Below are 24,775 nucleotides of genomic sequence, written 5' to 3' on the forward strand. Positions count from 1 at the left end.
CCTGCAAGATAAAAGAAAACTGCTTTTTGTGATTCTTGTAGACTGGTATGGAGAAAAGACATTCGCCAAGTCAACAGCCCTAAGTGATGGACTGTATGTCCAAGATGATCAGGCAATTCTATCCCCTGCTTAGACTCACCTGTAGCTTGGGATTATCTGGGACTTACAGTGTCCATAAAGTCAGGAAGTATAAACATATATAATGTCACAAAGACATCTTTGATCTGTTAAAAAAAAAAAAAAAAACTCTGTGTCTGTGTATGTGTCTACAATTTGTAAACACTCTGCAGTTCAAGCCATGAGCCAGAACTTAAAATCTGCTGGAGAGGTTTGTTGAGATTTTTTTGGTTTTTGCTTTTCTGATTTAAAAAAAAAAAAAATGGCAGACACACCAGAGATGGCTCTGTGTTCCTTCACGTGTTCCCATCTCTCATCTTTGATTGTAGAAATCGTTTTGAGTGGCAAATCATCCAATATTGAATGCTAATAAAGCTCCATAATCTTACATCTGCAGTTTTGAAATCCAAAAAGCTCCAGAAAAATAATTTTTAAAAACGCACTTGGAGGTAAAACCTGAACTAAAGTAACATAAGACGGCTTAGTGTTTCTCTTAGTGGGAGTAATAAAAAGTTTCACTCAGAAAAAATAAGTTTAGTTATCAGGCATTTCCCAGTCCCTTGCTGGGCTCTATATAATATATGGCACATGCACTTAATTTCATTTCTAAAATCAGGAAAAAGTGTGAATTTAAAACATATCTGGCACTAAGGGTTTCAGATAAGAGATTGTGTGAGAGTTGTTCTTAGTTCTGCCATTTTCCCTGGAAAACAATCATTAAAGTTTACAGAGCACATCAGCGAGAATTTTTAAAAGGAGCCTAATTGTGATATGGTTTTGTTGAAATACAAGGCAGGTGTAAAAGGAAAATAAATCTCAGGACCCCAAAATTACTAAGCCAAAAGGAAAAGTCAAGCTGGGAACTGCATCAGGCAAACCTGCCTCCCATTTTATCCCTAAATAAGATACCTACAAAGAAAAGAAAGCTACATACTTCCCTCATAATTTGCCCTCTCGGGATTCCTTGTGGACCCCAAGATCTTTACCCTAAAACGGTTCTGTTGAATTTTACCCTGACAACGTAAATTGATAGTTTATCTTCACAGGTGCGAGACACAGGACAGAACCCCAAGTCCTCCCTCTGCTCACCTGAAACAAATGCATATCTGATTGCTTCCTCTGAGGTAAAAATGCAGATTCACAAAGCTAGATGAGGGCGTGACTATTCCTCTACTCCCCTGATAAGTTTTGGATCTATGTTCCCACCCAAATCTCAGGTCGAATGGTAATCCCCAATATTGAAGGTGGGGTCTGGTGGGAGGTGATCAGATCTTGGGGGTGAATCCTTCATGAATGGTTTAGCACCATCCTCTTGGTGATAGTGAGTGAGGGAGTTATTGCGAGATCTGGTTGTTTAAAGTGTGTAGCACTAGGCTTGGCATGGTGGCTCACGCCTGTAATCCCAGCACTTTGGGAAGCTGAGGCAGGTGGATCACCTGAGGTCGGGAGTTCAAGACCAGCCTGGCCAACATGGCAAAACCCCGTCTCTACTAAAAATACAAAAATTAGCCGGACGTGGTAGCGGGCACCTGTAATCCCAGCTACTCCGGAGGCTGAGGCAGGAGAATTGCTTGAACCCGGGAGGCGGAGGCTGCAATAAGTCAACATCTCGCCACTGCACTCTAGGCTGGGTAACATAGCGAGATTAAGAAATAAATAAGTTTGCTTATGAGATGCTATTATTTTATTGTACTTTTTTACATGTTTATTATATATTATGTACTTGTAAATGTATTAGGTAAATATATTTTGTAGGCACATAAATTTATTGCTTTATGTAAATTTAATATTTCATTACTTATCGATTATCTATTGTATATAAGGCACATGATGCTACATTGGTATTTGGAATTCATTACCCTAACTATACTGTAATTAAAATAATTCTCCTAACTAGTACCAAAGGCTTCCACTTAGCAATCACTCGAAGTGTGCCAGCACCTCCACTCACTTCACGTCAAGCGATTCCCATCATTGTTTCACTGGTGGAGAAACCGAGGCCCAGGGCACATGGGGTAAGGCGTTCAGGGGGCTTTCGGTCCGGAAGCAGCGTCGGGGCGGGAATTCGAACCCTGGGTTCCCACACTCGCCGGTGGCAGGGCCCCCAGGGCCTTTTCCCAAACTGATCACAGGAAGTGACGACCCGTTCGCCCGGCGGACCGGGGGGCGTCGGGCAGGTCCTGGTCCAAGTGAGTGCCCGCCCCTGCCCTGGGCTGACGGAGTTCTTCCCCCAGCTGCTGGTAGACGTGGGAACCCGCAGGGGACGGAGCTGCGGGATCCGATAGGACCTCGAGGACCCTTGGGGCGCCGCTGTTCTGCCCTGGGAGAGAGGGTGGGAAGTAAGTGAAATGCCGTCAGAAAGCTAAAGAACTACCGAGAGACCAAGACCCAGAGAAAGAGGCGGAGGTAGAGAGATGGGGAAGGAGAGCACAGGTGGATGTGTAAAGGTGTTCATTTACACATTCAGAGACACAAATACAGGAAGAGACAGGGGCGCAGGCAGACACCCCGAGACAGGCTCGGTGAGGCGCAGGAAGAGACAGTCAAGAGACCCCAAGAGCAAAGGAGATGGGCAGTCTAGACCAGGCGCGTCTACACCCGCGTTCGCCCTCAGGCTAACATTGTCAGCTAGGACCACCTTCCTTCCCCTGGCCGCCCTAACACCTCGCAGCTTGCAGGCTGCGGCTGCTGGCAACACCCGAGTAAGATCCTATCCAGCCGCTGCGCTCTACTTTCCAGGGAAGTGTAGACCTTACAGGGGACGGGCCCCAGGTGCAGGGGCCGTCGCGCTAGCCAAGGGTGGCGTGCGGAGATCGACGCGGCCTCGCCTTCGGCCAGTCAGGACTCAGCGGCCTCTTGGCCGCGCCCACACGCGCACCTCCGGTGGGCCTGGGCTTTCCTTTGCACATTCCTGCCCGCTGACGCTGCCCACGCAAGTGAGGTCAGCCGGGCTTTTTGCGCGTCTGGACAAATCCAAATCAGCCTGAGCTTTGCCTTCGCATACCCCCTAGCCAGGCGCCACGAGGATGTACGTGGCTCGCGCTTCCTTTTTTCCAAAGGCCGCCGAGCCCTTTGCGTGAACACGGAGTGACCAACGAATACTTCCTCCTTCTGCGAGACCTGCCTCTTTAGGATCCGAGTCCTATAGACTGACCAGACTCGGCGCAGCACGCTGATTGGAAGCGGCGACTGCCCGTCAAGCATTCGCGTCTCTCCCCTCCCTTGACTTTCTTGGCAGGGTTAAGGGATAAGAGAAAGTGGAGTTGCCTTAGTTCTGGGAGAGCCGGTTTGTGGGTCCGGCACAGGTATCCATGCGGACTTAGGCTGCAAAAGTCCTCTTGTGAAACGAGGAATAGGCTCGAGCCTTCGATTGGGTCGAGGGAAACGTCAATCAATGGATGGGCGGGTGCAAACGCAACAGAACGTACAGTATTGGTTAGGGTTTGGCGGGGGGCGTAGACAGCGGGGAAATGAGGCGGCTTATCTCGATTGGCCCAGAAAGAAGGGGGTCTCGCCCTCTGTACTCCGGGATTGGCTAGAGCGAGCCGCGCCCCCCTCACGCCAACAACCACCGGTAAGCGAAGTGGGCCTAGCTCTCCCGGATTAGCAGCCGTAGCCGGATGCGTTCAAGGGAAGGCAGAGAGTTCTCATTCAGCTCCCGAACAGACCTGACGTAGATCCGGAAGTAGCCCGCACCATCTCAATTATGAGGGGACACCTGTAGGCGACGGGAGAGGGACGCCGCGGGGAGCCAATAAAGCTCCGCAACCGGAAGCGTTTTCTGGGGGCGTCGCACCCGGAAGTGTGGCACCTTCCCGGCCGCACCCGGAAGTGTGATGCCACCGCCGCTACGGGGAAGTAATGGTACCCGGCCAGTTGAGATTCGGGGTTAAAACAGGTGTTTGTATATCTCTATTTCCTGAGGCCCATTAGAGTCTCCTCTTTTCGGAAAGTGTTGGAGGGGGCACGTATTTGGGCATGTTTTTGAATGTCTCGTCCTATTGAAATCCGTGGGGAAACAAGCAGTAGGAGTGTGTCCAAAGGGGCCTGACTCTATAAAGTCTTTTCAGAAGTTTCTTTCACCGCCCGTCACCCTCGATTCCCCTCCCCTTCAGGGATGTGCAGATGGAGGCCGGAGGAGACACTGCTGCCCCGGTCCCCGGGGGCGCGGAGGACTTGGAGGACACGCAGTTCCCCAGTGAGGAAACTGGAGAAGGTGGAGGGGTTCACGCGGTCCCACTGGATCCCGAAGGCGAGGGCCTGGAGGAAACAGGTATGACTCCACTTAGTGGGGTCTTAAAATGGATCCTTAGGGGTTGTCATTGTTGGACGGGGGGAGGGTCAGTGGGTGATGAGTAGGGAGTCGTTTGGGACTCAAGAGAAGTGGCTTAAACCATAGCCGGGTCAGGAGGAGGTCATTGTGGACACATGGTGTAGTTTACTTCACTGAGGAAGTCATTGGATGTCAACGGGTGTTCACTGGGAGTTTGGTGTGAGTTTAGGTCATTGAAGAATCAGAAAGGGGGCTGTTAGAACCAAAGAGGGTCACTGAGGATTTAGAGTGTTTAGGTCAAAGAATGCGCAGAAGAAAGTCAATAGACTCCAAGGAGTACTGTTTAGAAGTTAGTGTTTTTGAGGAGTAGGGTGTTATTTATTAAATAATAGAAGTGGGAAGGGGAATCAGTGAAGTTCCATGGGCACTCAGAGTATTTACATCATTGAAGTCATTGGTAGGCTGTTGGGAAGTCTTTAAGGAACCAAATATTAGTGGATGTGTAAAGTTGTTCATTTGGGATTTAATGGAAGTCACTGAGAAGTCTGTACCATTGATCACTTTGGAACCAGTGGATGCAAATGGAATCATTGGGAAGGATCAGTGATGTGAGAATAAATGTGGGTGGGGAGGTTGAGGACTTGGGAATTAATAGCAGGTAAGAGCAGTTATTAGGAGGGAGTAATGATATTTGGGGACATGGGAGTGTCAGTCATGGGAATGTCAATGAGAGAATGTGCAATTATTGGGATTTCATGGGAAAATTATTGAGACATAGCTGCACATGGATAATAATGACTGTCATTGGGGGATGAATGGGAATAAATGGATGTGTCAGTAGAGGCCATTGAAGTTGTGGGTTTTCGTGAATGTTAATGATGGTCATGGGGAGGGGCAGTGGAAGTCATTAAAGTCTTGTGTGTTAGTGGATATTATAATGGTTACTGTACGGAGGGGAGTGGATATCAATGAGATTGAAGGTGGTCAGGGGAGTGAGCGAAGGTCTCTGAAGTGCTGGGTGTTAGTGGAGGTTAATGATGGTCATTGTTGGGGGCGGGAGGAGTGGACATGGAGTAGAATAAATTGTGGATCAGGGCAGTCATGGAGGATCACTGAAAAACCAGGTGTTAATGATTGTTAAAGTGGGGTCATTGGGGTGTTTGTGAACCACAGTGGGAGTGAATAATGGATTAGGGGAGTCCTAAAGATCTGGGTGTTAGTGGATATTAATGACAGTCACTGGGAGAAATACTGGACATTACCAAGAATATAAATGGGCAACCAGGAGAGTTAGTAGGGGTCATCACCTATCAGTGGGCATCACTGATAGGGTAGTGATGGGGGAAGGGGCATTCAGATACTTAAGATATTAATATATGTTAAGGGTGGCCATTGGGTGAGCAGATATCAGGTGAAAAAACAGGGGTCGGAGGAGTTAATGGGGGATTATTGGAGACGAATAATCATCATCCAGAGTCAATGGGGTGCTTTGAAGACTTGGGAATGACAGTTATTGAAAAGGAAGTAATTGGTCTGTAGGAACATAGCAGGTCCAGTAGAATGACAATGAGAATGTGTTGGTTTATTAGGGTTTTAGGAAGATCATTGCAGGGTCCCAGGGCAGTCATTTGTCATTGAGGGGCATAGGAGACACTTGGAGGTCTGTGTCAGCATGCAGGGCTCCTGGAGGGGCTAGTAGATATTTGGTGGGTCCTTGGGGATGTGGGGTTAGGGGTTCACATGCAGATGACCCACCAGGGGCTCCCTTTCAGGATCCAAGGACAAGGACCAGCCACCCAGCCCATCACCACCGCCCCAGTCAGAGGCCCCGTCAAGTACCTCTCGGCTCTGGAGTCCTGCAGCCCCTGAGAATAGTCCCACGCGTAGCCCTGAGAGTAGCTCTGGAGGCCAGGGCGGGGACCCCAGTGATGAGGAGTGGCGCAGCCAGCGGAAGCATGTGTTTGTGCTGAGTGAGGCTGGCAAGCCCATCTACTCGCGGTACGGTAGTGTGGAGGCGCTGTCGGCTACCATGGGTGTAATGACCGCCCTGGTGTCCTTTGTGCAGAGTGCAGGAGATACCATCCGCGCCATCTACGCTGGTGAGCAAACAGGTGGGAGGCAGAATGGGGGACAGTGACCGGGAATATGGCTGGCATGGGTAGGTCCGTCTGCCTGCCTCAGGCACTATCCAGCCAGCCAGGGTTGGGTCCATGTGTGTGGATGGTCAGCCAGGGCTCTAACTGTCAGTGGTGGGAGGTGGGGAGGTTCATCTCTGTCTGGCCTGCTGGTTTCTGAATGATTGACTTGCTGGGATCTGAGTGACTAGCTGGATACTTCTGTGTTGCCTGAGAGCATGACTGGGGGGGCTGTGTGGCTAAGCTGTGTCTTTCCGGCTCTGTGTCAGCCCTTGTACCATCTCTTCCCACCTGCCCCTGCTCCATGCTGTGTATCTAACCTACCTGTTCCTTTGGCCATCCCATCATGTCTCTGCAAATGTCCAGATTCCTCCAGCTTATCCTTACCCCAGTCCAGGTGCCCACAGAGTGATCGTGTGGACTGGGGCCCGGTGTGTGTATGGTAGGAGAGAGCGGAAGAGCCCCACTGTCTCCCTCTGGTCATTCCTGATCCAGCTCTACCCCCTCTTCTTACCCCTCCCTTCCCCAGAGGACCACAAGCTGGTGTTCCTACAACAGGGCCCACTGTTGCTCGTGGCCATGTCACGGACTTCTCAGTCAGCAGCCCAACTGCGGGGGGAGCTGCTAGCTGTGCACGCACAGATCGTGAGCACGCTGACACGTGCAAGTGTCGCCCGCATCTTCGCACACAAGCAGAACTATGACCTCCGCCGCCTGCTGGCTGGCTCGGAGCGCACACTGGACCGACTTCTGGACAGTGTGGAGCAGGACCCAGGAGCCCTGCTCCTGGGTGCCGTGCGCTGTGTGCCCCTTGCCCGCCCGCTGCGAGACGCACTGGGTGCGCTCCTCCGACGTTGCACAGCACCTGGCCTGGCGCTGTCAGTGCTGGCAGTAGGCGGTCGACTGATAACAGCAGCCCAGGAGCGGAATGTGCTGGCCGAGTGCCGGCTGGACCCAGCTGACCTGCAGTTGCTGCTCGACTGGGTGGGTGCACCAGCCTTTGCGGCGGGTGAGGCTTGGGCACCAGTGTGCCTGCCCCGCTTCAACCCTGATGGTTTTTTCTACGCCTACGTGGCCCGCCTGGATGCTATGCCTGTTTGCCTGCTGCTGCTTGGCACCCAACGTGAAGCCTTCCATGCCATGGCCGCCTGCCGGCGCCTGGTCGAAGACGGGATGCATGCCCTTGGTGCCATGCGTGTTCTTGGGGAGGCTGCCGGCTTCTCTAATGCCTCATCAGCCAGTGCTCCTGCCTACAGCGTGCAGGCTGTGGGGGCGCCGGGCCTCCGGCACTTCCTGTATAAGCCACTGGACATCCCTGACCACCACCGCCAACTGCCCCAGTTTACCAGGTAGGCCCTGACCCTAAGGCAACTGGCTGGGTGGGAAGGCCTGTCAAACCAGGAAGTTCAGCATCTCAGGGATGTGACTCAGGAGAGATAACCGGCCATGCTTAAGAAAGAGGGAACAGAACAAGTCTCTGATGATGGAGCATCAGTTATGGACCTAAAGGAATCCCCCTCTTCTGGTGGAGAGCAGGGCCCTAGTACTCAGGGAATCCCCTAGTTTGATGAGGAAAGGTCAGCCTCCAACCCCTGAGAATCCTCAAGTCTCATGGGAGAGGCTCAGCTCCCTAACTTAATTGAAATCTCTAGACTGAGGGAGGAAATGGGCCAGCCAAGAAGGCCCTGGACTAATCTTTCCCTCCATCATGGCAGCCCTGAGCTAGAGGCCCCCTACAGCAGAGAGGAGGAGCGGCAGCGGCTGTCGGACCTGTACCACCGCCTGCATGCTCGTCTCCACAACACCTCCCGACCCCTGCGCCTCATTTACCACGTGGCTGAGAAGGAGACACTGCTGGCCTGGGTAAGTTGGGCAGGGCTCTGAGTGGATTGATTCCCCACTTCAAGCCTCCTTTCCCTATATTGTATCCCCTCCAGCCATAGTGCCTCCACCAAACACAGCAGGCCTCTGGCTGGGCTGTGCCTTGCCTGCGACACTGTCCCTGCCTTTACACACACATCTTTGAAGCCCCTGACAACTAATGACCGTGACTCTAATCCGACATTAGCCTCACCCTTCTGTGTGCTTTTCCCCGATTAGCAACCAGGACAGTGTCTTTGACTTTCCAGAGGCTCCATTAACCACCATTGCTGTGCCTGCCAATTCCCTAGTAGCCCAGTCCATGTGTCTGGAGGTACCCCATTCATCACCAGCTCATTATGACTCCATGAGTCCCCAGCAGTCCTCAGACACTGTAGGCTTGGTCCCTTGCTGTGCCCTCCACCTGGGGTACCCTTCCCTTGGGTCTCCTCTGGGCTCCAGCCCTCACTTCCTAGGGGTTTGCTGAAAGTCAACTACTGAGGGAGGCCAGAGAAGGGGACCTCATCAGAAATGGCACCTTCCCCCAGGCCCTGCCATGTAATGCATATTTATTAATTTATTGCATGACTGCTGTGGATCAGGCATTGTCCTAGGCTAAGGATTTTGTTTTTAAATTTTTTTAACTTTCATTTTAAAGAAGTCGCAAAAACAATATAAAGAGTTTTTATATTTATATTCATGAAGAGTTATAAAGGGTGTGGTGAAAACCACACCTGGCCAGACAGTGGTTTTCCTAACTCCATCATTCTTTCTACATTCATTGGTTGGGATTTTACTATAAAGAATAACATGGGGCCGGATGTGATGGCTCACACCTGTAATCCCAGCACTTTGGGAGGCTGAGGTGGGCAGATCACTTGAGGTCAGGAGTTCGAGACCAGCCTGGCCAACATGGTGAAACCCCGTTTCTACTAAAAATACAAAAGTTAGCTGGGTGTGGTGGTGTGTGCCTGTAATCTCAGCTATTCATGAGGCTGAGGCAGGAGAATCACTTGAACCTGGGAGGCGGAGGTTGCAGTGAGCCGACATCGTGCCACTGCACTTCAAAAAAAAAAAAAAAAAGGAATAACTTTTTCTTCTATTTATTGAATTTTTAATTTTCTATCAATATTATCTCATGGATTTTTCTTTAATTCAGTGAGTTAAAATCTTTCTCTAGCATTTACTTTGGTGTTCAAATTGCCTCTGATTTAGCCAGCGGGTACCCTGATTCAGCCAGGCTGATCCCTGCGTCTCTGACACGTCCCCTTCACTATGTGAGCACATCTTACTTGACTTTCTCTATTCCAGTCCTCAACTCGGCCATTTCTCCATGGAGCCTTTGTACCTTTTAGTAGAGATTGGAATTTAAAACCCAAGATATGGGCCGGGTGCAGTGGCTCACGCCTATAATCCCAGCACTTTGGCAGGCCAAATAGGGGTGGAGAGGGGGCTGCGGGTCACAAGGTTAGGAGTCTGAGACCAGCCTGGCCAACAGGGTGAAACCCCATCTCTACTAAAAATACAAAAAATTAGCCGAGCTTGGTGGCATGCGCTTGTAATCCCAGCTACTCGGGAGGCTGAGGCAGGAGAATCGCTTGAACCTGGCAGGCGGAGGTTGCAGTGAGCTGAGACCATGCCACTGCACTCCAGCCTGGGCAATAGTGAGACTCTGTGTCAAAAACAAAAAACAAATAACAACAAAAAAATAAGATATGTTAGGACCAGAATTTTAAACCAAGTGATCAGAGTGGCCTCCCTGAGCAGATGGCATCTGAGTGCAGTAAGGAGGTATTGAGCTACATGGGTATCAGGAGGAAGAGTACACCTGGCAGGGGGAAGGGACTGATGTGCTGTGAGGTGGGACTGAGCCTGGCTATGTTTGAGGAATAGCAAGGAAAGTGCAGAATGGCCGGAGCAGAGGGAGTGAAGGGGAGAGCTCTTGGAGGTGGCACAGGAAAGGCACTAGTGACCTTGTGGGATCAGGCCTCTCCATTTAGTATGAGGCATAACTTGAGTTCCTCTTTATATTAATTCCTGGCTGTTGATGAGGAAAACATAGTTGTATGAGCTTAGAGCAGGACCTTGTACACAATAGGTTACTGACAGAATATTAAACATTGTTACTGTGTTCCCCAGTCCCCAGATGAGCAGACAGGTCTAGAGAGTACCCACAAACACAACCAGCATCACCCAGTTGAAGCCACTAGGTCCCGCTGACCCTTGGCTCATTAGTTGCACAATATCAGCTTACCTACCTTAGCCCAGTATCTAGGCAGCACCCGGTAGGAGGTGCTGCCAGGTACAGGTTCCAGGTTGCAGGAGGCAGACATGCAGCTGCATTGGGGTAGACAGGGTTGTCCATAGCCAGCTCTGGCCCATCTGACTCTGTCTCCTCCCAAACCCCCAGGTGACCTCCAAATTCGAGCTCTATACCTGCCTCAGCCCTCTGGTGACCAAGGCAGGTGCAATCTTGGTAGTGACCAAACTCCTGCGCTGGGTGAAGAAAGAGGAGGACCGGCTCTTCATTCGCTACCCACCCAAGTACTCCACACCACCAGCCCCCTCTACGGACCAAGCTGCCCACAATGGCTTGTTCACTGGACTCTGATAGATGGAGCTCCCAGACCAGGCAGTGCTGGGAGCAACCACCTTTGTTTTTTACCTTCTGTCCACCCTGGAAATGTGGGTGGGGGTGTGTCCGTGGCTAGTCATTGTCTCCCTAGGCAATGGGGCAAGATCTGAAGGCCCATCTATGAAAGAGATGGTGGCAACAGCCAGGCGAGCAGGCTGCTTTCCTCGCCTGGTCATGCACCTCCACCTCTGGGGAAATCCTTAGGCCTCCCTCTCCCTTCCCTCTGTCTCATCTCCTCCACTTGAATGATGCTCTAGCCTCTGTGAGGGATTGTCCCCTCCAAACTTGCTTCAGGGGTCTGCCTCCTCAGTTGAATCTCAGCCGTGAGTGTCCAGATCTGGCCAAGGTCTCTAGGGTGGCCCACAGGGGTGCTGGAATTGGCACTTCAGGGCCACGCTATGCTTGGAACTGGCCTGAGGGTATTAAAGAAAAAAACTACATAAAAGTCCTAAAAGTAAGACCCACAAGGATATTCCTTTGCCCTTCTTGTAGTTTTCTTCATCTTTACCCTGCCAGAAATGACCCCCTCAATGCCGGCTGCTGCTAACATTAATGAGAAGGTGGCCTCTAGTGTCCACCTGTGGAACCCAGGACACAAAGCACCTGACTGCACACAGTGGCTGAAATCCAGCATTTTTACATAGAAGATGCACTTAGCTTCTAAGCCTCATTTTACTCATCTGTGAAACAGAGATAAGTAACCCTCTCTCGTAAACTCTGATGAAGATTTGTAAACGAAAACAGACTCGAACTATTGTGTACCACCACATAGCACATGCACGTCTGTCCCAGACTTTGACAACCTGCACAAGACAAGCAGCCTAAAGCAGGAGAGACCTTCCTAGGGTTTTGTATGTGTGCACACTACCCTCACTCCCCAACTGGCCATTACCCTAGCTCTGCCCTTGTTTGTGGAGTTACAGCCTCAAGGTTGTAGCATGCAATCGGGGCGCAGTGTGTTCCGCGCTTGCCCAGAGCTGACTGCTAAGTCAACCGATGGCGTAACCGCGGACTGCACGCATGCGTGGTGAAAAGCCTTTCGCCCTCACGTGGTTTCTTTTTCAACCAGTCATCAAGCAAGGCTCGCGCGCAGGCCCCGCGTTGGAAAATGGCGGGGAAGCTGAAACCTCTGAATATGGAGGCGCCAGAAGCCGCTGAGGAGGCTGAAGGTAGTGAGGGCAAGTGGGCTGTACTCCTTTCTCTCCAACCAGGGCAGAAAGGAGGGAGGATTCATCCCATTACAATAATGAAATAATGATATTCCAATATTTTTTAAATAAAATGTTAAGCCTTTTATTATTGAAGAAAAACAATTTTTTAACCGTTCAGCAGAGTGGAGATAAATTAACAGGCATATTCTTACCATCGAGATTAACTTTTGTCAACTCTAGTGAATACGTTGTTGAAAGTAAACAACACATAGTTCAGTACGCAAGTCTTCAAACAAAAGTGGGGCGGTGGGGATATTCTCATAAAAATCACCTTGCTGCAGCCACCCCTTATTAACAGTAATTCCCAATGTCGCCATTTCACACCTAACACCTACCACACTTTGATGGACTCTTAAACCTCTTAATCGAACATGGCCTCCCCCACAGCCTCTTTTCTCCAGTGTATCGACTTGAATGACAGGCAAAGGAGGGTGGAGGGGTGTCGGCCTAGACGCTATTGGAAATTGTATTCCATCCAAAAGAAAAAAAATCCCAGACCGGGCACGGAGGCTCACACCTGTAATCCCAGCACTTTGGGAGGCAGAGGCGGGCAGATGACGAGGTCAGGAGTTCGAGACCAGCCTGACCAATATGGTGAAACCCTCTCTACTAAAAACTATATATATATATGTAAATTAGCCGAATGTGGTGGCGTGGACCTGTAATCCCAGCTACTCAGGAAGTTGAGGCAGGAGAATCTCTTGAACCTGGGAGGCGGAGGTTGCAGTGAGCCGAGATCGCGTCACTGCACTCCAGCCTGTGTGATAGAGCGAGACTCAGTCTCAGAAAAAAAGAAGAAAAAAATCTTCCTTGGCCCGGCTTGGTGGCTCACTCCTGTAATCCCAGCACTTTGGAAGGCCGAGGTGAGTGGGTTACCTGAGGTCAGGAGTTCGAGACCAGCCTGGCCAACATGGTGAAACCTCGTCTCTACTAAAAACAAAAATTGGCCAGGTGTGGTTGGCAGGTGCCTGTAGCCCCAGCTACTTGGGAGGCTGAGGCAGGAGAATTGCTTGAACCCAGGAGGCGGAGGTTACAGTGAGCTGACATTGTGCCACAGACAACAGAGAAAAAAAAAAAGGAAAAAAAAATTCCCAAGGCAGTAATGCATTTGTATGCCACTAGTATTTTTTGTGTTGTTACGGAAGTATTCAAAGTGTACCAACGTAGAGAAAATAGCATAAACAAAGCCCATGTACCCATCACTATGCTTCAACTGTTGTCACCTTTCTGTCCCACTTTTATCTATCTCTAACACCCCTTTCTGCACACTCTTTAAACCACTGTATGAATAAACACACTAGACTGCATCCTGCCAGACCTACCCATATAGACATCAAAGTAATGATTATTGTTAATTACCTGACCTAGGATGTGAGCTCCATGAGAACAGAGACTGTTTACCTCTCACTCCCCTGCACCTAAAACAATGCCTGCTTGGTGTAAAGTAGGTGTTCAGTAATTTTTTAATGTGTGACTAATGAAATAACTTCCACACAGAGAGGTGTTTTAGATTAGAGCCACATACTAAGTGCCAGCATTCAACAAAGGACAGAAGGAAGTAAGACAGATGCAAATAGATCTCATGTATTAACTGTGTAATACAGCTGCCACTACAATTTTAAAAAACTATTTTAGTATCAACCTTTCAAATTCCTCAAAATTAAAGTTATGACTGACTTCACTAGCAAAGGAAAAATTGAAAGACGTATCAAGTTGCCATTTCTAGCCCATCAAATTGGCTTTATAAAGGGAAGAATAGTATCTGGTATTGATGACCTTGTAGAGAAACAGGCCTTTTCCTACCTCAGGGAAGAGAGCTGACTCAAAGTAAAGGCTTTGCTAGAGGCAGTTTGGCAGAGTATTTTTAGCATCTAAAATGCTCTTCCACTTCTGCAGTCCCCATGCTATGTAATCATAGGAGAATACCTAAGTGTATGAACCAGGAATGGTCATTGGAGTGTTGATGCAGGCACAACACAAGGAACAGTCACATAAATGGCTAAGTCTAGGTTTATGTGTGCATGCTGTGGAATGTCTCTGTGGTGGACTTTTTTTTTTTAAGAGGCAGAAAAAGATAAATTCTAATTTAAATGTATAAAAATTAAATTTTAAGTTGATAGGATTATTATTGACACACAAGGAGCTCCAAAATAGACCCTATTTTTATTAGAGACAAGCCAGTTGGGATTGAAACAAAAATGGAGGAAGGTATAGCCCTGTGTATGTTGCACAGAAAAAGTGTCTGAATGGTAAAGGCCTGAGTGATAACTCTGGACAAGGGATTTGGATTTTGGGAGTACTGCAGAGGTAGAGGCATTTTTGTGATTTATTGTTTTATTTTTCTTTTAGAAAAATGTAAGTAGTCATATATAATTTTAAAATATAAGGGAGAAGAGGGAAAATTTTGAATGGCAACTGAGGATCCTATATTCATATTGGATCAGTATTAACATCCAGGTTTTGATTGTTGTACTGTGGTTACCTGGTAGATTCCCTTTGTATATAGGAAATAGACACTGGAATAGTAAGGTGTAATGAGTCAAGTTGTCTGCAACTTATTATTCAAAATCACTCACAAATGGGGAATCTGGTATAAGGGCAAAATGGGGGCACTGTGGCCTATTTTTACAACTTTTGTGTACATCTGAAATTATTTCAAAATAAAATGTTTACAAGGGTGCTCTTACTGTGCTGGCCGTTTTCTTTTGTAATGGACTTTGTGTGTGTGTGTGTCAAAGTGTTAGTTGGATTATTTAAAAGATTTACTTGTTACCCACTCTTGGCCTTATTTCATGACTAGCACTAGAAAGCAGAGAGAGGAAAAACACAGATGGAGCTTTTGCAGAAATGGTTGCAAATGCCAGCCATAAAAAAGATGTGGAGACAATCAGGAAATTAATGCATAGCCTGGGTATTGGGAGATGTTACCTGATGAGTATTAATCTGGTCAGTTGTGATTATAGGATTGGGGTCATCTAAGATAATGTCCTTAAGTAGCTCAGACTCCTGATGAAGTATCTGGGAATAAAATGTCAAGAAGCCTGGGCATTGCTTAAAAATAATTCAACACAGGAGAAGCATAGGTGAAATAAATAGGGTGAATATTAATAATTGTCAGATCTGGACAATGAGCATATGAGAGTTAATCATAATATCTTCTCTACTCTCATGTGCATTTGAAAGTTCTCATAATAAGGTACTAAAAATAAAACAATCACAAACACCTTCCCTTGTTATTAAAGTAGCTTTACTTCTTTGTCTTATTTCCAAAATATTAAGAATATTTTTGAAATTAAAAAATATCTCAGGATGCCAACTTGTTCCAAGTGATTGTATCAGGGGAAGCAGTGAGATTTAGGATTAAGGAGAAAAGAGGAAATTTCATTTTTAACGTCACATATTTCTTTGTTTGAATTTTCTTAGAATTTTACTTGAGTCAGAAAGTAAAATTTAGAGCAATACATGAAATGTATTTTACTAAAAGACCAAATGTTGTCACCAAACTGCTGGCAGTGGTTACTTCTGGGAAGGGGAGTGACTTGGAGAAGGGGCTGCTGGTGAGGGGAGACTTTTCTTTTTAATTTTTTTCTTCCACATTTGTTTATTATGTAAGTTATTCTACATGTGTTTATTATGTAATTTAAACATGAAAATGCAAATTAAAATAATACATAATAATTTATAAAGGATTTCAGGCCAAACAAAAAGACATAAAGAAGGTGAACATACCACCAAATACTTCAAAAAGTATCTAATAAGCTCAGGTTAAAAAACCCTGATTTACAACATGGATTTTAATGGCTGCAAAGAATTTCATCCTACAAACATGCTGTAATTAATCCCCTAAGGTATCTTCAAGTTATTTCCTTTTTTTTTTTTTTTTTTTTTTTTTTTTTTGAGACAGAGTTTTGTTCCTGTTGCCCAGGCTGAAATGCAATGGTACCATCTCGGCTCACTGCAACCTCTGTCCTCTGGGTTCAAGCAATTCTTCTGCCTCAGCCTCCTGAGTAGTTGGGGTTACAGGCACACACCAACACGTCCGGCTAATTTTTGTATTTTTAGTAGAGTTGAGGTTTTGCCACACTGGCCAGGCTGGTCTCAAACTCCTGACCTCAGGTGATCCACCTGCCTTGGCCTCCCAAAGTGCTGGGATTACAGGCGTGAACCACCGCGCCCAGCCGTTACTTCTGAGTTTAAAATTATAAACAGTGAAACAACATCTCGCCCACCATCCTTAATTATGTCTTTAAGAGGCATTCCGAGGAGTGGAATTTCTGATCAAGAGGAAATGAATAAAGTTTTGGTATTTATTTATCAGAAAGTTTGAAATGAAACAGTTTTTGCCGGTTAGCAAAAAACAAAACAAAACAAAACAAAACAAAAATGAAGAAGATTAAAAACATACTTGCCTGGTAAGAGTATGATTTTTGGGCCTGAGACAGGTGAAAGGCAATTTCCTATCAGCCAAATTCCATAATATACATACCTTTGATCCACCAAGTAGCATCTAAGTAGTACTCTATGTGTACCCAGTAGATACACTCTAATGCAAGCACAAAGAATAATGTACAGGGATGATGTACTAGGTTAAATTGTGTCCCTTCAAAATTCATATCCACCAGAAATTCAGAAATGTGACTTATTTGGAAGTAGGGTCTTTGCAGATATAGTTAGTGAAGAGGAGGTCACACTGGATTAGGGAGGGCCACATTCAATGGCTGGTGTCCTTATAAGTAGAGGGAAATATAGACACATAAAGATATGAGAGTGGCAGGTGAAGACACGGACACAGAGGGAAGACCCAGTTTGTGGTACTTTGTTATGGCAGCTTGACAACACGAATGCAGATGATCATTGTGGCATTCTTTGTAACAGCAAAATAAGGTAAACAGCTTAAATATCCATCAGTAGGATATTGTTTTGAAATTATGGTATATCCACACAGTGGAATGCCATGCAGCCACTAAAAAGAATAAAAAGATCACTGGTGTACATTGTCAAATGATAAATACAAGATGGGGTGCATCATGTACAACATGCTACCACTTATGCAGAAAATGTGGGATGTGGGCCAGGCGCAGTGGCTCATGTCTGTAAACATCTGTAATCCCAGCACTTTGGGAGGCTGAGGCGTGCGGATCACGAGGTCAGGAGATCAAGACCATCCTGGCTAACATGGTGAAACCTCGTCTCTACTAAAAATACAAAAAAAAAAAAAAAAAAAAAATTAGCCTGGTGTGGTGGCGGGCACCTGTAGTCCCAGCTACTCTGGAGGCTGAGGCAGGAGAATGGTGTGAACCCGGGAGGCGGAGCTTGCAGTAAGCTGAGATCACCCCACTGCACTCCAGCCTGGGCGACAGAGCAAGACTCCATCTCAAATAACAAAACAAAAACAAAAAAAAGAAAAGAAAACGTGGGATGTAGTTGGCCGTGGTGGCTCACGCCTGTAATCCTAGCACTTTAGGAGGCCGAGGCGGGTGGGTTGCCTGAGCTCAGGAGTTCGAGACCAGCCTGGGCAAAACAGTAAAACCCCGTCTCTACTAAAATACAAAAAATTAGCCAGGCGTGGTGGCATGCGCCTTTAGTCCCAACTACTCGGGAGGCTGAGGCAGGAGAATCACTTGAACTTGGGAGGCAGAGGTTGCAGTGAGCTGAGATCGTGCCACTGCACTCCAGCCTGGGCAACAGAGCCAGACTCCATCTCAAAAACAACAACAACAAAATGAAAAGCAAAATGAAAATGTGGGAGGTATGTTTGTGTATACATTGAATTATCTCCAAGTACCTACACATAACTTGTAATGCTAGTGGCCTCTGAGGAGAATTAGAGAACTGAGGGAGAAGGAATTTTCACTGTATACTATTGTGGGTAAGCGTTTCTTCATTAACTTTTTGGCTATCATGTTTGCGAGCTGCCTTTCATCTTCTCTGTTCAATTTTCCTTAGAGAGGTGTAGGTCACTGAGATTTGACCTTTACCATTGATTTCAAGACTTAAGGATTTTTTTTTAACGTTAACATTTTCCTGTGGTTTTTCTTGTTTGAATTTTAGAAGTAACACAGGCTCATGTTAAAATATACATAGAAGTATGTATGGTGAAAAGTGTGGTGAATCAGGGTTCAAATAAGGTCTGTTCATTTAATTGATTGATATATGCCTCAAGTCTTTTTTAATCTGTAGGATTTTTCCCTCTCCCTCATTTTCTTCTTTGCAACTTATTTGTTGAAGAAACAGGTTTTCCTGTGGAGTTTCCCACAGTCCACATGATATTGAGCACATCCCCAGTGGTGTCATTTAATGTGTTTTCCTGCCCTTTGTACTTCCTCTGAATTCGTATTTAGATGTGGAAACCTGATGGGATTCCATCAGGCTTTTTTGGTTTTGGTGGGGGTTTTTGGGGCAAAAATCCTTCATCAGCCATGTTGTGTTCTTCCATCTAGAGGCTCATAGGGAGCACTCCCCAAGACAGCTTGTAAGTGCACTCTGAGCTGCAGTCCTCAACTTAGCTGAAATAAACTCTCTATATCAAAAATAAAAATAAAAATCCATTGAACTGGAGCTGCAGGGTAAAGAAAGAAAAAGAGAGAGGCTCATAATATCCAGTTGTCTTTTTCTGATGTTAGTAGCCATTAGTAACTATTACCTAGATCTATAAGTTCATTAAGAATGTATAAATTATGAGCTATAATTATTTTAAAGAAATTCATATGAAATCTTCCTGCCCTATTGCTCTGGTTAGAACTTCATAATGATCTTGAACAGCAGCATCAGCAAACATGCATTCCCTTCTTTCACCCCTGAGTTTCATTAAGGGGATGTTTGTGGTGGTGTCTTTTAACCCCTCAGGGAGAAGGTGACCCTTCGGGGTCCTGATTTATCTAGCACACACCATAAACCTCAAGGGCAAGAGACGGGGGCCCTGCTTCGGATGGAAATCTGTCTCTCATCCCATCCTTAGCCCCAGCCCAGGGGTGTCTGCAGACCCCGCTGGGACTTCCTACTTCCCTTCTCTGTCCCCTCTCACTCTCGCTATGTCCTGTAATTTTGATTTTCGTTTCTACAGGGCAAGCCAAGTCTTTGAAGACTGAAGACTTGCTGGCAATGGTGATAAAGCTGCAGAAAGGTCATGTGTCTCTTTGTTTCTGAGCCTCAGCCTGGGGTTTCAAGTCAGAAAGACATGGTTCAAATTCAGCCACCTCAACTCACAACCTCAGGAAATTATCCCATTGCACTTTCTCCCTCTTATACAATTTAATTCTTTGAACCAAGAATACAGCCTCACAGTTTAAAATTCAAGAAGTTTAAAGGAAAGGAAAAACCAGTTCCCCTGCCATCCCTCCTCCCTCTCCCCACACACTAGACATCCATTTCCCTGACTCACGGGCAAGCAGCTATTGTTTTTCAATTCTTAAGTATCTTTCCAGAGGTTTTTAAAAAATGCATTCATGGATGTGTTTTTTTTTTTTTTTTGTCTTCCCTTTTACATACAAATGGCAATGCAGTTGGTTTTGCACCTTGCTTTGCTTTTTGCAGGAGATCTGGGAGCCAGTGTGCACCCAGTATCTACATCAGAGCTGAGGCAGTGCTGGCCAGAGGTTAGACCCCCAGTCCATTCTCATCTTAAAATACTATCACGTCAGTCTATTCCAAACAAAAGCAGCAGCCTCCCCTTCTCCCACTCTGTGGCTGCCTGCAGAGGAAGTGCACTGGGACTGCTGCCTAGGTAAAATTAGGGAGAGAAATTGCAGGGCCAGAAATGCAGTGACCCAAACTGATCATTTCCAGTAAAACAAAGACCCCCAGAGATTTCTGTCAGTCATAATCAGCACCGTGGAGAGCACCCACTCTCCTGGAAATCACAGAAGCTGGAGTCAGTGACCTTGGAAAATCCAGGGTCTGAGTTTATTAACCCCAGAGTGTCTGAGGGGTCGGCAGTGAGACCTGGCAAGGGTTGGGCAGCTTTTTGCCCCCGTTCTTTGTTGCCAACCTTGATGCCAAAGAGGCATGAGAAGGAAGTCTCCTGCATACAGAGCACTGAAACAGGGACTATGAGAAGTTAGAGCTGACTCTCTAAAGGGACAGTGATCACCCTGTCACTGAGAAACTTGCAAGCTGCCACCAGCAGTGTAAAAGCAGGGTTTCCCCATTTCTCAGATGAGGCCAGTACCAGAGTGCAGACTGACAACCCTTCCTGTCTGGCTTTTGATAGGGCGGGGCAGATGGGACGTCTCCATTGGCTCACACCACACTCAGAGTTACATCTAAAGGCTTCCACGATGGCCCAATAGGCCCTGAGTGATACCACTTCCCACTTCCCCCACCTCACCTTCTGCTACTCTCCACTTGCTCACTAGACCTGAGCCACACCAGCCCCTCACTGTTACTTTCGACACGTGCCTCACCCGCTCCTGCCACACTACGGGGAATTTGCACTTGTTCCCTCTGCCTTGTTGCACTCCGCCTGGAATGGGTCCCCCCTCCACACTCTACCCCCACAGAACTGCAGGACCTGCTCCCCTCTCCTCATCTGGGCCCTTTCCATATCTCCAGACACGCCTTTTACCCTTTTGCTCTTCAACGCTTTGCCTCACTTTATTTCTCTTCACAGCAGCTACTGCCACCTGAATTGATTTATTTATCTTTGCTCAATGTCCATCTCCCCAGCCCAGAATGCAAGCCCTTCAAGGGGCTCTGGCAGAGCTCAGCACACAGCAGGTGCTCAATATATGCCTGTTAATTGATAGCAGCAGACACAGTGCTTCTCCGTCTGCCTTGGACAGCCAGACACCAGTCTTCTCTGGCTCAGTCTTTCTTCCTTTCTTTCTTCAGAGGGAAGTCTGGAGCCACAGATAGAGGACCTGATTAACCGGATTAACGAGCTTCAGCAAGGTAAACTTGGGAACCTAGCCTGGCCAGCTGGGGCCAGCAGGAAGAGCCTGGATTTATAATGAATCCACCTCCTCATCTATAAAATCTAGGCCCCTGTAGGGTTGTTTGAAGATGAATATGCAATGTCACATTTGCGAGAGAACAGCAAGGCTAGAGACTACACTCACACAGTGTCTTCTTCCCTTCTTGGCCCAGCAAAGAAGAAATCCAGTGAGGAACTGAGAGAGACCCACACTCTCTGGGAGGCCCTGCATAGGGAATTAGACTCCTGTAAGTGGGGCCAAAAGAGGGACCCATCAACACTGCGGATGCTCCTGTGCATACCTCGGGGCCTTTGCACAGGCTGTTCCCCGGCCTACAATGCTCTTAGCTCACATCATCTGTATTGCCTCTCACTGTCTCATGTCACCTTTCAGCTCTCAGCTCAAATTTCACCCTGACAGGCCTATCTTGATGGTCTCATCTCAGAATAGAATCCCGCCCTCTCTTGGTCATTCTCACGCCCCTGGCTGATTTGTTTCTTAGGAGCCTTTATATCCACCTGACATTGTGCGTGTATTTCTTTATAGCCATCTCTCTCCTCAGTGTAAACCTTGTACATTCTTCAGGGTCTTCCATCCTTCAACATTTACAAGGAATGTGGGCATAGAGGGGGAGAAGCTGGATCAGGATGGTCCTTGTGGGAGATGGTTGCAAGGGTGGCAAGAAGATACGTCAGCTCTCAGCTCTCCTAGGGCTGTACTACACCTTCTGTGTGGCTTTCCCCTTATATGAAGTTGCAATGGGGATGGCGATGGGGTGCCTGGAGGCTGAAAGTGTCATTGTGTTTTCCAGTGAATGGAGAGAAAGTGCACCTAGAGGAGGTCTTGAGCAAAAAGCAAGGTATTTACCAGTTGCTGTGTCTTCCTTATTCTACTCTTCCATCCCACAAAAGTCCATACTCCTCAGAACAGCCAGAGGAATCCCACTGAAACCTAAGTCAGGGTGCTTCCCTATCTGCACAGATCTCTCCCTGGATCGCTACCTTACTTGGAGTAAACACCCAAGTCCTCACGGTGCCCTCCAATGCCTGACATGATGTGGGGCCCATTACCTCTGGCCAACCCTGACTCCCCAAGAGCTCCCAAAGGGTCCCCTTGGTTCCTTCCCCACAGAGGCACTCAGGATCCTCCAGATGCACTGCCAAGAGAAGGAAAGTGAGGCTCGGAGGTAAGTGGCCCTGCCTCAGCTCTTCCCCACCTCATTCCCCAGCTGAAAAAGGAGGGAGCAAGAGCTATGGAAATCAGTCTTGGACATGGAAGCCTCATTTTACCTTTCTATAAATAGAACAGTCAGACAAAAGACTTCCTTGGTTATCTCTGATATTAAATGGTCATGTTAAGATCAATTTACTCATTTAATTATTCATGACTAATTTCTTTATCAAATATATTCCATCCATTGGTGTTAGCCTCAGTCTTTTGCTATCGGCTATCCAGGTCCTTTGATATCCATTCACTTGCTTATTTGTCTGCTTATTCTAAGCCCCAGCCATCCATTTGCCCACCCATTCATCTACTTACCTATCTAGCCATTCACCTACTCACTCATTCATCCATCTGTCCAACTATCCAACCATGTCATCCAGCCAGATGGCTATTTTATCTACAACCTTCCACCTAACAATCTTCCATCCATCCAATCATGCATTCATCCTCTCTCTATCCTTCCCGTCATATATTCACTTAGCCATCCATCCATCCAGACATCTATCCTTTCTTCTGGCAATCCTTTCTTTCTCTATCCAGCCGCTATTCCTCTACTCATCATTTCTTTAATCAGCTATCGTTTCTCCAGCCAGCAACTCACACATCCAATCAATTGTCTCTCCAACCGTGTATCCATCCATCTCTTCATCCTCCCAAGTAGCTGGAATTATAGGCATGTGCTACCACGTCTGGCTAATTTTGTATTTTTAGTAGAGATGGGGTTTCTCCACATTGGTCAGGCTGGTCTCGAACTCTTGACCTCAGGTGATCCTGCCTGCCTCAGCCTCCCAAAGTGCTAGGATTTCAGGCATCAGCTACCACGCCCAGCATCCTCTGAACCTTTACTTAGCACATTCATGTTACCAGAGGTCTCACATCCTGGTGCACCGTGATTTTAATTGCATGGGGAAACCTGATGTTAGCTAATGTGTGTATACTTAACCACACTACTCACACTGTCTGATGAGCATTTATGCCCATTTATGTACCTAATCCTCATAATGACAATTATAGGAGTTAAAGGGTAATGTCACCCTCCACACCACCATTTTACATATGAGGAAACTGAGACCCAGAGAGGTTAAGTAACTTGCCCAGGGTCACAGTGAAGTAACAGATCAGGCTTCGAGCCAGGATGTTACAGAATCTGTGGTGCCAGATTACCACACGCCTCACAAAGCTTTCTTGGGGAGGCAGAGTTCATTCCATGGGGGACAGGATGGACAGGGTGATGTTCTCAACAGAGGCCCATGAAGGTTCTCGTTCAGCAGGGGAAATGAGAAAGGTGAATGCCGTGAACAGACATCCCAACTCCCACTCCTGCTGGAGTGAATGGTGGGTCATTCAGAGAACACCATTCAGGGTTGTCTTTCCCTTCCCAGGAAGCACACGTTGCAACAGTACATGGAACACATTTTTGTCCATAACTCTCAGGTTTCAGAGTCCCGAACAGAGGAATCTGGGGTAACTCCAAGCCTGGGGCCTGGCAGACCACAGTGTAGAAAGTGGGAGCAGGGCTTGCCTCAGGGAGAGTTTGTTGGAAGAGGTGCTGCAGGAACCAAAGCTTAGAGGATAAAACCCATGAAGTGGCTCCCAGCAGAGGGAGCATGGGCAGGATCTGAAGGCTCGCACATGAGGAGCCCCCATCAGGGGTCAGGCCTAGCATGTGTTCTCTCATTCCTGGGTGTCGGCCTCCAGGTTGGATGTCAAAGGACAGCTGGAGGATCTGACGGGCCAGCACAAGGACCTCTGGGAATTCCACGTGAGCCATTATCATTGCCTGCAACCAAAGCCACTCCTCCCTTGGCTTTAGTGTCCCACTCACTGGCCCAGAGTCCACCCCTGCCCAGGCCCAATGCCGGGGGATAATCCTTGATTCCTTGCTTCCTCTTGTCCACCTATTCAGTCCCTCAGCTTTTATCTAAAATCAACTTAAGTCTCACCATGCCTTACTGCCACACCCAGCATCACCTGCCCAGACGGGTGCGTACCATTGTGATCTGCTTTCCCCCTGCTCACCCAGAGTATGTTTATCTTGCAGTGGCAAATGGCAGCCCAGAGAAAGCCATGGTCAGGTCGTTCCTTCATTCAGCTAATGTCAATGGCTGCACTGGGCTGCATTTGAAGCAGTGAGAGAGGGTAGCAGATCAAAGAGGCCAAGTCTTTAGCAGATCAAAGAGGCTGTCTCAAGCTGGTTGGGGACAGTGGAGGCACCAAGAAAGTTAGTGGCTAGATCGTGGAACGTCAGTGGGAAGGACTCTAAGCAAGTGACATCTCAACACAGAGGTTAAGGAAATGAGGGAAGAAGCGGAGCAGGTATCTGGGTACAGAAGGAAGGCCCTGGGACTGGACGGTGCCTGAAACCTTTCAGGAGCCGCAGACTGGGGAGTGGAGGATGAGGAGAGTGG

At 47.5% G+C, this 24,775-nt stretch overlaps 3 protein-coding genes across 5 annotated transcripts in view; 2 read left to right on the plus strand and 1 right to left on the minus strand.

Moving 5' to 3' along the window:
- Positions 1 to 1,891: 1,891 nt before the first annotated feature.
- On the minus strand, positions 1,892 to 3,321 carry LOC126943982 (uncharacterized). The gene is made up of 2 exons (XM_050773226.1): positions 3,122 to 3,321; positions 1,892 to 2,437 (listed from the first exon to the last, which is right to left on the minus strand). Exons 1-2 carry the CDS (start codon positions 3,319 to 3,321, stop codon positions 2,089 to 2,091), a joined length of 549 nt encoding a protein of 182 aa, XP_050629183.1. The 3' UTR covers positions 1,892 to 2,088.
- A 273-nt stretch (positions 3,322 to 3,594) lies between these two features.
- On the plus strand, positions 3,595 to 14,911 carry MON1B (MON1 homolog B, secretory trafficking associated). 3 transcript variants are annotated; one of them, XM_050773204.1, is made up of 6 exons: positions 3,595 to 3,691; positions 4,233 to 4,390; positions 6,163 to 6,489; positions 7,055 to 7,874; positions 8,241 to 8,388; positions 10,796 to 14,911. In XM_050773204.1, the coding sequence occupies exons 2-6, from the start codon at positions 4,243 to 4,245 to the stop codon at positions 10,994 to 10,996; spliced, it is 1,644 nt and encodes a 547-aa protein (XP_050629161.1). In that variant the 5' UTR covers positions 3,595 to 3,691; positions 4,233 to 4,242; the 3' UTR covers positions 10,997 to 14,911. The 3 variants fall into 3 exon arrangements, with proteins under 3 accessions (XP_050629161.1, XP_050629159.1, XP_050629160.1); XM_050773202.1 differs by lacking the exon at positions 3,595 to 3,691 and adding an exon at positions 3,726 to 4,015; XM_050773203.1 differs by lacking the exon at positions 3,595 to 3,691 and adding an exon at positions 3,787 to 3,981.
- Positions 12,110 to 24,775, plus strand: part of SYCE1L (synaptonemal complex central element protein 1 like) — a 105,087-nt gene continuing 92,421 nt past the window's right edge. The window contains exons 1-7 of the mRNA XM_050773236.1: positions 12,110 to 12,189; positions 19,295 to 19,354; positions 21,061 to 21,120; positions 21,316 to 21,390; positions 21,955 to 22,002; positions 22,275 to 22,329; positions 24,066 to 24,129. Of these exons, the coding sequence (XP_050629193.1) occupies positions 12,129 to 12,189; positions 19,295 to 19,354; positions 21,061 to 21,120; positions 21,316 to 21,390; positions 21,955 to 22,002; positions 22,275 to 22,329; positions 24,066 to 24,129 (423 nt within the window). The 5' untranslated portion in view covers positions 12,110 to 12,128. The remainder of the gene's footprint in view (positions 12,190 to 19,294; positions 19,355 to 21,060; positions 21,121 to 21,315; positions 21,391 to 21,954; positions 22,003 to 22,274; positions 22,330 to 24,065; positions 24,130 to 24,775) is intronic.

Source organism: Macaca thibetana, chromosome 20 (genome assembly GCF_024542745.1).
Source record: "Macaca thibetana thibetana isolate TM-01 chromosome 20, ASM2454274v1, whole genome shotgun sequence".
Lineage (NCBI taxonomy): Eukaryota > Metazoa > Chordata > Mammalia > Primates > Cercopithecidae > Macaca > Macaca thibetana.

Bases quoted from the DNA above. Each gene is read 5' to 3' on its own strand.
- MON1B (XM_050773204.1), top strand. From the start codon at position 4,243: ATGGAGGCCGGAGGAGACACTGCTGCCCCGGTCCCCGGGGGCGCGGAG. The intron at 4,391-6,162 runs GTATGACTCCAC...GCTCCCTTTCAG, and splicing joins CGAGGGCCTGGAGGAAACAG to GATCCAAGGACAAGGACCAG. The intron at 7,875-8,240 runs GTAGGCCCTGAC...CCATCATGGCAG, and splicing joins CAACTGCCCCAGTTTACCAG to CCCTGAGCTAGAGGCCCCCT.
- LOC126943982 (XM_050773226.1), bottom strand. From the start codon at position 3,321: ATGCTTGACGGGCAGTCGCCGCTTCCAATCAGCGTGCTGCGCCGAGTC. The intron at 2,438-3,121 runs GTATGCGAAGGC...CCTCTCTCCCAG, and splicing joins TCGTGGCGCCTGGCTAGGGG to GGCAGAACAGCGGCGCCCCA.